We start from the raw sequence: 13400 nt of genomic DNA, 5'->3' as shown, positions 1-13400 counted from the left end.
CTTCTTCCTTCCAAATCTTTTTTAGAGGCGAGAGCGGCAAAGCAACAAAGCTTCAGAAATGAAAGAAACAAGTGAAAGGCATTTAAGGGTTTAAGGTTACTAAATACTGATGAAAGATTTGACCAAGTGGAGGTAGTAGGGTTGCAATTGGGCTTAGTATTGGCCTATTGAGCCACTTCGAGGGTGATGCTAGGTACACCAGCTTTATTGCTTGTGCACCCAACATTTTTTGTTAATTCCAAAATTATCTTATGGTTGATCCATATGGTTTGTACGGATGAACTTGATCCATAAGTATAATTTAAACATACAGATCAATTTGATCCATATGACTCATACGGATCATGTTGATCCGTACAAACCATCCGGATCAACTTGATTCGTATGAAATCCGTATGACTCATACGGATCAACTTGAGTGAAGGGCATTTTTGCCCATTCACTTAAAATGATGGGTGCACCAGCAATAATGTTGGGTGCACCTAGTATCACCCCTACTTCGGTCTTAAAGCCTTAACACTAAACGTAGCCTACATAGGTAATTACAAACTTACAAACAGTATATGTCGGGCGGGTCGGTTTCGATGGTTCCAAAATTTTAGACCTGCACCCTCCAAAATAAACCCCTTCAAAACCAAAACTAAGACTCGACAAACCCATTAAATCGAACCCACCCAAGGTCTTTTTTTTTGTGGTGTGCGGTTTCAAGTCGGGTCACAAAAGCCTACACACCCCTAATTTTAACTATATATTTTTTTATTTATATGTTACCTTAAAATAAAATATTTAATGAAAATATTGATGTGGTATTCTATTATAATGACTATGTTTGGTAAAATTAACTGATAAGCTAGTTGGAAACTAATAAGTTATAAGTTAGGCGTTGAAAACCTAGAAATTAGTTGATTTAATTGAAAATATTTGATAAAACTAATTATAATTATCAAATGACGAAAAAAGACATATTTAATATTTTTTACATTTAAATTTATTTCTAATAACTTATATTCTTAGTAGAATAATAATTTTTAAATTTTGTATTATAAGAAAATGGTAAATATGGTGATTTTACTCATTTTTTAAAATCAAATTTTTCCTTTTTTTTTCTTTTGAAAAAGTAAAATTAAATGAAATGAACTTTACTAGAATTATATGTTTTAAAATCATTTTTTTTGACATCTAAATACTTTATTATTAATATTATTTTAAAAAAATAAAAAGTGTTTTTTCTTTATAATTTTCTTAAATAATTATTTTTTTCTATTTATACATTAATAACTTGGATCTCTCACTTGCATAACTACGAAACATGATACAAATCAAATCTTCTATTTAAAACTAATCATATATTTTGAAATTCCATTTTAATTAGGTTATATAATTAAAAAATAAAAATAATTCAACAAATAATTGTAAAGTTGATATGATTCAAATAATTTCTCACCTTAAGGAACAATGTGACAATGACAATCGATGAGTTGACTGTCGTGTGTGTGTAAGAATGATAAATTAGATAAGAGAAGTTTTCCAGTAAAAAAAGATAAGATGGTTTTTAAATTGAATAAAGGATAAAATAGAATTTCAGATAAAATAGTAAGAATAAAATTGAGAAAAAAAAGAGCTAGTAGCTTTTAAGCTAATTTGTTTTTCATAAGCTACTTGAAGTAGCTTATCAAAATAAGCTACTTAAGATAACTTATGAAAGATAATCCACTAAATTAATCTCTTATAAACTAGTCAAAGGAATTTTTAATCTCTTATCAAATTCAAAAAAAAAAAAGTCATATTAGTACATTTATTCCAATGTAGCACTTTATATTGTATTAAGGTCAATGATCAATTTAGTCCCTCTAGTTTACACTCATTGACAATTTTGTCTATGTACTATGAAAAATTACCTATTTAATCCACAAATGTCAAATGTTATAACTATTTGGTCCAACTGTTAAAATCCTTCTGTCTCTGTTAATGGAGGTAACCTATATGGCTCACACTCATCCACATTGGCAAGTACACGTGTGCATAGTAACTTTTCACGTCATTTTGGACTAAATTGTCACTTTTTAAATTTATTGATTTTCGAATCAACAAACATAACGACTACGTACAAATGAACTTTCCTTCTAAAAACTTCCCACCAAAACATATACACTTACTGACAAATTGATCCCTAACAAATATTACTAACTGACAAACTAGTCCACAAAATAAGTGATAACATGCACTTAATAGCAGAATTATCCATGAAATAAGATAATATGTACGTAGTCCACAAAGCTAAAACAAGCATTCAGAGAAAATAAAACTATTGTTCATTAAACATAACATACCTAAGTTCCCAAGTAGTAGTAAAATTTCTACCATGACTATACATTACCAAAAAACAAAGACACCACAACACATCTAATATACGTCTAATGCCTAATGTTCCATTTTTTGGGTTTAGGTGGCACACCACCATTATTGCAGCCCCTACTGTTGTGACCTTCAAGGCCATATCTCATACAAGTAACAGTGGGGAAATTCCTTTTCATCATAATCCTATTGTTGCTGCTTTCTCCCTCAGTTATGTCCTTTCTCCTAGCCTTCTTAGGTTGTCCAGGTCTTCTCTTCATTTGAGGGTGGCTTTGGTTTGTCATATGGTGTCCTCACCCAATACTATTGACTCCTGGTAGGATGGATGTAATAGTCATGTATTGCATTATATAACCCCAATGTCAACACCCATCACAATAGTCCTCAGATTTGTAATTTTTGAAAATGATTGCAACAATGACATGCCTGCATGACAAACCTAGATATAAGCACAATAAATTACTACAAACATTGCACACCCAGAAACAAAGTTTCTCCATCTACTTGTTTCTCATCCATTATCAACCATCAAAATCCCCAAGGAACTCTCCAATGGTGGAAGGATTATGCAGAGAAAAGCTCCAAATAACGTTTTTCCAAATCGTCCATGCAACTGAACAATTCAAAATATATTAGAATGGATAATCAAAACCAGAAATTGGTAATTCCATATTTTAGGATATGGAGTTTTACTTGTTCCCCAATATTATAAGTGGTAAAATATTATTCATGACCTATGTAAAAACAATAAAGAAGATACCATCACTACTAAAAATTTATCCTTTTACGTCGGCGATTCTAAGACAGTTGTAAAGGACCGTCTTAGAAAGTGCGGCGGTGGCGTTTTCATAATTAACAAGAACTAAACGATGACGTTTGCATAAACCCGTCTTTAAATATTGTTTGATGGCAAACTTATAAATGTTTTATTACCATACAAAGACGGTCTAGTCCCGAAAACCGTCTTTGTATGGTTAGAGATTGCACACGTTGTTCTCACTTAAGTCTCTGAAACACTCTTGTGCCTTACCTAGCTTTAAACCTCATCGTATTGAACTTGCAATCATTGTCGTCTTCTCAAGACCATCGTGCCCCCGTCGACGTCGAAGTCTAAACTCCTCCACCACATTACTCTCGTCATTAGAAGGTATGAACCCCTCTCTTGCATTTTCATGTCTTCTTTGTTGAATTCCATTGGGGTTGGAGTGACTGTGGGCGTTGATGACATTGGGTTTGATGTGTGACGGAATGAGCATTGGGGTTTGGGGTTTATGGTCTAGGCCATGACGGAGAAGCGTGGGGGTTTATGGTTAAAATTCACCATGCTAGCTTTAATATAGTATGAAACCATTCATGAGAGGGCATATTAAAGATTTAATATGTATGAAACCATTCATGTGCCTTCACGTAATAGCTTAAGCTTTTGGGATACTTGGTTCATAACAGTATGCTCTTTGTCCTGAAATGATATTTTAGCAGCAATGTGATGCAGCTCTGGGATCTCTTGATTTCCTTGAGTTTCAATATTTGTTAGCATTTACTACTGTTTTGCATCAATTTTCTCTTCTGTGACCCCCTTATATTGTGGATTAATTCAATTGAGCAAATCTATTTGTTTTATGCTCAGCTTCTATAAGTCTTTTCATCTACAGATATATTGTAATATTGTTATTGAGTTCTTGCTTTAAAACTAGTTATTGTTATTGTAGGTTTGTATCTACCTTTGATTTAAAACTAGTTAAATTTCTAAGATACTTTAATTCAAAAGGGCAGATAGATCCATACTTGATACATATTTTCACTTGAGAGAATCCAAGTTTGTGTGTAATCATTGCCTTGCATTTGAATGGGATTAGGTGTTGGTTTTTACTCATGTTTATGACTATTGTCATAAAACTACAATCAAATAATGTTGGTATGATACAACTCATAGAGTTTGCAATGAAATAAAACCAGTGTTAACTAAATGCTCTGTGTACTGCAATGCTTTTGATTTCTGAGTGGGAAAAGGGGGAGGGGGGAACCCCTGTAGTGGCCACTAAGCATTCTATTTTCCCATGCACCCTCATTTTATTGCCAAAGAAGAAAAATATATGGGGCAATGATATTGGTTAATTAATTTTTATATGGGTGAAGGCTTAACTAAGGTTAGCTAGTTGTAGTAGAGAAATGCCAATATGGGGGAGAGTGTACACTTATTTTTTTTTTACTTTTAGTGCCATTGATTGAGTGTGTTGTGGATGGTCCCTGTCCGTAAGGTAAGAAAAAGAAAAGCAAATGGATAAACTAAGAGAAAATGAAAAACAGACAACCCTGCCCTATAGGCTCTCTCCTGCCACTGCCTTGTCTCTATATAATATAACCTCAGCTGCCCTTACCTTCCTTTCAATTCCTTCCCTTTTTCTTTCAATTCACTTGTTTTTTGTCCTAAGCAATCAGTATCTTTTAATTCTCACCCAATTATTTACTATAAACAAATGAAAACTAATAAGTAAGAATTAACTATCCTTTCCAAGCCAACAAGTTCTTCAACACCTTATGAACCAATACTTTGCCAGAGACTTATTCTTTGTCTAATCTATATTTGGATTATGAGATGATATTTAACTCAGGCTTATAATAGGAATCATAAAATGATCTCAATCTCATTGTGAAACACACCCTTGGGGAAAACTGCAACGTATGTCACAAATATATTGCTTGAACCAAATGTATTTTCCATAGGAGGCAAGTTGAGTTGGATAGAATCATCATTATGGACAAAAAAACTCTCATTGAACAACATATGTTGAACTCGAATTCAAGACCATTGGTTAAGCTGAAACAATCCAATGTCTCTTGATCCACTCGCATATCTTAATTTGTTTTCTGATTTACATTTCACACGAACTAGCTAGAACATAAGCAGTAGATGTGCTAATTGTTCTTATTATCTATTCATGGAGTTTATATGCATGTAGTTATACATATTAAAAAATAAAAATCTTGGGGAGCAACTGCCCCCAAACCTCAAAACCTAGATTTGTCCATGTCCATAAAAACATTGTCTATAGTTGTCAATGGATTTGATTAAGCCAGACATGAAACTAATAGGATAGAAAAGTACTTCATAATTGGTGCTTATAAATATTGATCATACTTGGAATGGTACCTCCAAACATATATTGTGAGGAACAGATTTGGCAAGTTCTGCTTCATCCAATTTTGCTGTATTTATTGCAGAATAGGCTTCAATATCTTTCATGCTGGGGGAACTAGACCTATAGGCAGAACTTAACAATTAAGCCAGGCATCCACTACTAATTCCAACAAGTTCAGCAGTAGATTAAGCATAAATGGAATATTAATTCGAGCCACAAATGCATTGTGTGAAACACCAAAAGGTATGCAATAAGGGAATTGTGTAGAATGACATTATGATTACAACTATTTAATGGAACTTCATTCTTTCTAGCAACCATGTTAGGACCCTGATATTGATGCCAATTTAGTATAGTTGCCAAAATATATAAACATTTTCTTCTTCCATTTGTTAGGTGATCAATTTCATATATAATCTATATTCTCAATTGCAAGTAGTAAGATTACGTCTCAATCAGTTAATTATTACAAACCATATGCACTACATAACAACTAAGCATTGACAAACATACAATTCCTCCTAATTTCCCCCTTCATTTCTTGTAAGAACATTGATGTTTCCCATCTTAATCATAGATTTAGCAAATGAAGCCAACCAAATTTTTTCATTAGAGGCATAAGCCCACACCTGCTCTGTAATCTTTCCATGTAAGTCATGGTTGATAAGAACATTGTCAAAACCTAACAAGCCTTTCTCTTCAACAATGTTTATGAAGTAGTGATTGTCAAATCTTTTTGGGGTTTGAAAATCCAAGGGTGCAAATTTATTGTCCCTTCCCTCAACATGGCATATGGACTGCAGGATTCTCCTGAAACTTGTGTATCGTTTGTAGTCATCATAGCCATAGTCATATTCCTCTTTTGCATCATATACCTTGTGCCTGAAGCTTAGACATCTTGGTCTTCCTATAGTATGGCTACTTGTATTTTGTCAAGCAACAACTGTACGTGCTTAATCTCTTCTTCCTTTGTCAGAGCCCCAAAATATTAACATTTGATTGAACTTTGAACAAATTATAAGGACAAAATTAGCATTTTTATAGGTACTGTTTGTGTTATTCATCAATTAGAATTGGGGGTTTTGTTTGTGTTATTTTTCAATTAAAAATTAGTTTCATTTCAATAATTCATTAAGGTGGGTCACTAATTTTTTTTATGAAGATGTAGGACACTAATAAGTGCTCCACAAATTATTTTGAATATGTTTTCATGTATTATACTTATCTAAAGCACATCTCGTATAGCTGAAGGCTTTTTTAGGAACACTTAAATTCTTTGAAATAATTGTTTTCTTTTTAAAGCTATCTCAGGAAGCTGGCAAAAAAATGATTATTTCCTTAAAATATGCTATAATCTAAAATGCATAATGGACTACATTAACCTTTTGCTAATGAACCAATACCAGTATATGAACTTGCAATTTACTGTTTTTACTTTCAAATTTAAATCCATTCTTTACCAACTTTTGATTTTTCTGGCTAACCTTTTGGTTGTGTTAGTTGTTGAAATTTTTCTAGGTGAAGAAAAAAGATAATTATGAAAATTTCTATCTAATAATGTGTTGTAAATCTGTTCATTGCTTTTTATATCACTGTTAGGTTATCCTTGGTAATGAGTCTCGTGTTATGGAACTGCTAAACCGCATATCAGAGATTGGATCAACTATAGTTATGGGGAAGAATGAATGTCTGCACACGTCAGGTCATGGGTATCATGGAGAATTAGAAAATCCTGCAGTTGTTCTTACTAATGAGATAAACACAAAGTTGTCTGGAAAATTAAATGTGGATGGGATGTCGACATTGAGAAAAGTGGTGGATGGACATGAGAAACAAAATCAGAGAACCAAAATGCAAATAAGAGGTAAGATCAATTTACATTTGAAGAATACATATAGAATTGTAGAGGTCTGGTTGGTTTGCGTTTTGTTTGTTTATGTGCAATTGTACATTTTATATAAAGGTGAATAGGTCATGTTAATTGTATGGTTTATTCATAGATCAAGCAATCTCTGAATACTATGCATTAGGATGCTAAAACAAAGATTGAGAAACAGGATAGAACAATAGGAATGCAGAATCTCCTCCTGGTATTCAAGAGACCAGGGCTATCCCTCCTACTACAAGCATTCATGAGACCTGGCCTCTCTTTAATCACAATGTTGATCACTATTGATTCCCTCCTATTACTTAGAACTTGTCATCTATCATATTCCCTCCTTTTGGGATTGAGAGGCAGAATAGAGACATCATGGGGCCAAGCCTGCTTTGATACCAACTTGAGAAAGTTTTAGAGAATTACTAGCAGAGAATTAATTTTTTGAATAACTTGAGTTACTCAGTTGATCTAGTAATTAAAATTTTGTATTTACAACGAGATTAATGATGATTATAGTTACCAAGTACATGCATTGTGTATTCTAGGTACAGGAATAGCCATGTACATGAATCTGAACATAAATTGCTACAGATTCCAATATGCATTTAACTACTAATTCCAGCAATGCCACTATCCACTCCAAGAGTCCTCTGTGGATCATTAGCTGCGATAATATTACTGAAGTACCCTAGACTATAAAACTAAAACTATTTTAGAGCATTGAAACAAAAGACTTCAACTTAAGAAACCTGGTTTCAGGAAAATGACATGTCATGTCACATATAAAAGAACCTTAGTTGCATACAATTATTTAGAATAAGATTTCAATTCTTGAGAATAACATGCCAATATTGAAATACAAGGAAAAAGAATCCACTTTTTTAGATTTCTAAAAGAGGTATTGTACTGGGATTACCTGTATAGAACCTGCAATGCAAATCTGAAGCCAGATTTTTTGTATAGTGATTCATAGGTTGCCAGGTCTTCCTCAGAGAACCATGGTGGTAGGGGAGTAGTTGGGTCATACAAATCCATGATTTCCTGATTATCACCTGCTATTGGTATCTCACTTCCAGAGAAGAGTGTGTAGATGTTCCTTATAACTGACTTAACATCAAAGCAAACAAAATCTGCTTCTACCCTCCCAGCCTCCTGAATATAGTTAATCATTAGTTCATTATTGACAAAGAGGGAGATGAAAATGATGGGAGAGAATTTACACCTGCCACTTAATAACGTAGGAGCCTTTTGGGAGGTTCTGAATAACAGAGGGACCTGGAAGCATGAATGGAAAACCTAACATTATGACTGAATCTACTTTTTCTAGATGGAGAGCGACAACAATATATGCTGGAAAGGCACCAAAGTCCTTAATTACAAACAAGCACAGCCTATTGTGGAAGCAATGTCTTCCAAGGTTATTTTGATGATGCCAAAGAATCAAGAGTTAAGCAAAGTTTCAAGCAAAGATTCAAGATTCAAGAATCAAGATTCAAGAAAAATCAAGATCAAGATTCAAGAATCAAGAGAAGACTCAATCAAGATAAGTACTAAAAAGTTTTTCAAAATATTGAGTAGCACATGAAGTTTTCACAAAATCTTTTACCAAAGAGTTTTACTCTCTGGTAATCGATTACCAGAAGGTAGTAATCGATTACTAGTAGCCAGCATTGTTTTTCAAACTGATTTACAAATCTGTAATCGATTACCATAATCATATAATCGATTACCAGTATTTTAAAACGTTAAGATTTTCAAAATTCAAAATGAAGAGTCACATCTGTTGATGTGTAATCGATTACACCTTAATGGTAATCGATTACCAGTGACTATTTTCGAAAAATTCATTTCCAAAAGTCACAATTCTTCAAGTGACTTGTTTCTGAACATTCTTTCAAAAGTCATAACTTTTTAAGTAATTAGTTTTAAAGGAATTGCCAAGAGTTACAAGTTTTGACTTGAGTCATCAAGAAATTATAAATATGTGACCTTGGCATGAAACAAATTATTGATCTTAATCATCTCTTTCAATCAATCTTTCAATATTTTCTTTCATCTCTTTCAATAGATTTTTTCTGATTCATCTTCTCTTCATCTTTCTAAAAGTTTTTGTTCAAAACTTTCTCTTCCAAGAAAAGTTCTTTGTTCAAAAACTTGTGCTATTCATCTTTTTCATTCTCTTCTCCCTTTGCCAAAAAGAATTCAACAAGGACTAATCGCCTGAATTCTTTTTGTGTCTCTCTTCTCCCTTTTCCAAAAGAACGAAGGACTAACCGCGGACTAACCGCCTGAATTCTTTTGTGTCTCCCTTCTCCCTTTTCAAGAGAATTCAAAAGGACTCAGTCTGAGAATTCTTTTGATTCTTCCTTTTCCCTTAAACAAAAGATTTCAAAGGACTAACCACCTGAGATATCTTTTGTTTCCCCTTACAAAGATTCAAAGGACTAACCGCCTGAGAATTCTTTGTCTTAACACATTGGAGGGTACATCCTTTGTGGTACAAGTAGAGGGTACATCTACTTGGATTGTTGTAACTGAGAACAAGAGAGGGTACATCTCTTGTGGATCAGTTCAAGTGGAGGGTACATCCACTTGGTTGTTCAAAGAGAACAAGGGAGGGTACATCCCTTGTGAATCTTTGCTTGTAAAGGATTTTACAAGGTTGAAAGAAATTTCAAGAATCGGTGGTTGCTTGGGGACTGGATGTAGGCATAGGTTGTTACCGAACCAGTATAAATTCTTGTGTTTGTCTTCTTCTTCCCTATACTCTTTAATTTCCACTGTGCACTTTTTAATTATTGCTTTTACTTTTGGTTAAGTTTTAATTACTGTTCTTTACTTTCTTAACTTTGTAGTAAAAGCCTAATTGAATCTAATAACATTAAGAAAGATAATTTTTTAATTAGTCAAGGTACATTAATAATTAATTCAACCCCCCTTCTTAATTATTCCGAGGCCACTTGATCCAACACCTGTGATGCAAACAATTGAAATTGCACATACAATTAGCCTAAGTTTTCACTTGAATCAAAAGGGTGTTGTTTTTTCCCTTTGCATTTGATATAACCACATAAGTATATGAGATAAATCAACCATGATTTTAGTTTTCTATCTTGGTCTCTTTTATTATGGGTCTGCTTATATTTGAGACAAGTTTTAATGGAAAATTTGGTGATAAAATTTGTTAATTTCAGAATTGTCTATGAATGTATTATTCTATAATTCTTGAAACTCATGTAGTTTGTTAAGTATGATAGATATTACTCAAATTGTATTGTATAGCACATGTTGTTGCATACCTTGGTAATGCCTAATGAATCCAACAGACCCACGACATCATCAACAAGGTCAAGTAAGTTTGCTTTTTGTGGCTTCGCATGATGTTGAGAAAGTCCATAGCCTCTGAAATCAAAGGCAATAGTCCGATAGCCAGCATTTGCTGCAACAATCATCTTATGCCTCCATGTATACCATATTTCTGGGAATCCATGTAAGAAAACCAGTGCCTTTTGACCTGCACCAAGAGAATTATCACTAAAAAATGAAATTTGAAGAACCTAATGAATCAACAATGTTTTGGTAAGTGTATGGTGTTCAAGGAGTGACCACTTCCAATCTCAACAACATGGAGCTTTAGTCCCTTAACTTCCACGTATGCAAATGATATGGAGTATTGGAAATTTCGTATTGGCTATTCAAAACATGCAAATTTAATTAAAACGTATTGGCATTTATAGGCCTGAATCATTATTGTATAAAGGGGCAAGCAAAACAAATGGAATTTTTTTAAAAAAACCACACATTCTAAGACGGTTTCGATGCGAAGACCGTCTAAGAATAACGGACATTCTAAGACAGACCTAAGGAACCGTCGTTGTTGACCCCAAACTTTTTACGACACCCGCTACAACGATGTCTCGTGACCGATGTTGTATGTTCAAAATAACCGACGTAAAAGCCTCAATTTTTGGTAGTGCATGAAAGTAGCATATGAAAAGTCATTTTTTTGAGTATGTATCTAGATCTACAAGTGTGGGTATTAAATTTAAAAAGGCAACTTGGTGCTACAAAGCTCCAGACATGGTGGGGTCCAGGGAATGGTTTCCCTAATCACCTCAGTGTTCTTACCATGTTCATGCATTATGTTGGACCACCACAAAAGTTTTAAGACTTCTATTTTCTTTTCCCTTTTCTGGCTTTTCATCTTTAAAAAGCATATTATGTTATATTAACTATATAATGATTTTTATAAGTTTGTGAGCCAACTATGAGAAATAAATTAGCAAATTATATAAAGTTCTTATTTTCTTTGTTATGCCACTGGATCATCAGATCCTAGCTCCAAAGTAATTTCATCTAACATATATAGCCATTTTTTTCATCTTAATAGTTGATTATTTTGGTTGTCTTTTTTTTTTTTTTTATCTGAACAAAGTTGTAGACAGAGCTTATCAAAGTTGCTCAGACATTTCTAGCAAGTACACAAGGCCTACTATAGTTATAAATTTTTGCAAGAAATAAAAATATAAGCTTCTCAGGCTTCTGAATTAACCAAGATTTGTTCATTGCCTCATTTTGGACATGATATATAAGGATAGGGATACAAAATATAGGTGAATTAAAATGTGTAAATTATATCACACAATACTTTATAAAAGCAAACTTTGATGGGAAGTGGGAAAAGCAACCATTCAGGGCACATGCTTCCCCCTTTATATATAGAATATTAAAATATCTCTAAAAAATGAAAAAAATGAAGTCTTTGTTAGTTCGTTATTGCTGTTAATTTATAATATGGATCCCTAAAATAAACAGAAATTAAAATCCAACAAGATATATAGCTTCATCCACTCAATAACATAGCACAATTCTACAATATCAGATTTATTTTTATATTAGTTACATGTTGTAAAGTTTTTAGTTTTTACTATTGTAAACTTTTAGACACGGGATTGCATGTGTATCACCAACCTGTACTAAATTAAAAAAAAAATACAAAATAGCAGACCTAGTAGTTTTTCTATGTTAATTCAACCAAAATTTATATTTAAGAGTAAGAATTATTATTTTTACGATAATGCTAATAGTAATGCACACACAACTCAGAACTGGGTACTTGATGCAACCTAAAGAAATTAAGTGAAAAATCCATGAAAACAAAACAAATGCATTCCATAAGGCTAAGTTAAAAATTCAACGTAGCTCCTAATTTATGAGGCTAGTTTCCATCATAAACTCAAAAATCATACATGTTTAAATGAATTGCCTCATGATCACAATCAGCAGAGAAATAATGGGATGGCAAAATAGAAAAAGAATCAAATTTTGCCAAACTGTATCAAAGCTTCAGAGTATGTATGAAGGTATAAACAGTAAATAGAAAAAAGAAACAAACTAAAAATAAAAAGGAGACACACTTAACAAAAGATTACAACATAATGCAAGAGATTGAAACTCTGACTCCCTACCCTTTTCCTCAAATTTTGTCTGCAGCACAAGACACACAAAACAAAGAAAGCGTGGAGCTCCTCAGGTTTTGTGTGGTGGGGATGGTGTCGTGTGACAAACCTTCGCATTCTCACAAGTGGCCACCGGAGGAAGTGTAACCGACGATAGGAATGGATTGGTGTGCATCCCGGTAACAAGGAGAGAGGGGTGGGATATGGTCTGGTGGTTGGGGTTGACTTTGAGAAGAAGAAATGTTCAAGAAATGATTTTTTGTGATGTTTTACTTTTTTTTAATTTTAATGACGATTTAGTGTGTGTTATATCCTTGTTTTGTTAAGTAGATCAGTTTAAACCGCGTAGGCTATGATCAAATTATTGTGACATTTTATATTTGGGGGTTAAATAGGTAATTTTTACAATATAGGGACGAAATTTTCAGCAAATGTAAACTACAAGTACTAAATTGACCATTTACCCTATTGAATTATTATCTCACGAGTATTTTTATTAAATATTGTATGTCAAATTAATTAATGAATTAAAATTACTTAAGTTAAAAAGTAAAATCAAAATAATGA

The 13400-nt window shown here is 33.1% G+C and overlaps 1 protein-coding gene across 2 annotated transcripts; it reads right to left on the bottom strand.

Annotated features, from left to right (window-relative positions):
• Positions 1-4916: 4916 nt before the first annotated feature.
• LOC100808407 (uncharacterized) lies at positions 4917-13106 on the bottom strand. 2 transcript variants are annotated; one of them, XR_005889869.1, is made up of 3 exons: positions 12843-13106; positions 10674-10888; positions 4917-5615 (listed from the first exon to the last, which is right to left on the bottom strand). XR_005889869.1 is itself a non-coding variant. In XM_041012478.1 (3 exons), exons 1-3 carry the CDS (start codon positions 8675-8677, stop codon positions 5489-5491), a joined length of 444 nt encoding a protein of 147 aa, XP_040868412.1. In that variant the 5' UTR covers positions 8678-8768; the 3' UTR covers positions 4917-5488. The 2 variants fall into 2 exon arrangements, 1 of the variants encoding a protein (XP_040868412.1); XM_041012478.1 differs by lacking the exons at positions 10674-10888; positions 12843-13106 and adding exons at positions 8291-8526; positions 8597-8768.
• Positions 13107-13400: the final 294 nt, after the last annotated feature.

The sequence above is a fragment of the Glycine max genome, chromosome 19 (assembly GCF_000004515.6).
Source record: "Glycine max cultivar Williams 82 chromosome 19, Glycine_max_v4.0, whole genome shotgun sequence".
Classification (NCBI taxonomy): domain Eukaryota; kingdom Viridiplantae; phylum Streptophyta; class Magnoliopsida; order Fabales; family Fabaceae; genus Glycine; species Glycine max.
Note: the sequence above shows the minus strand (reverse complement) of the source record. Positions and strands in the feature narration are given on the sequence as shown.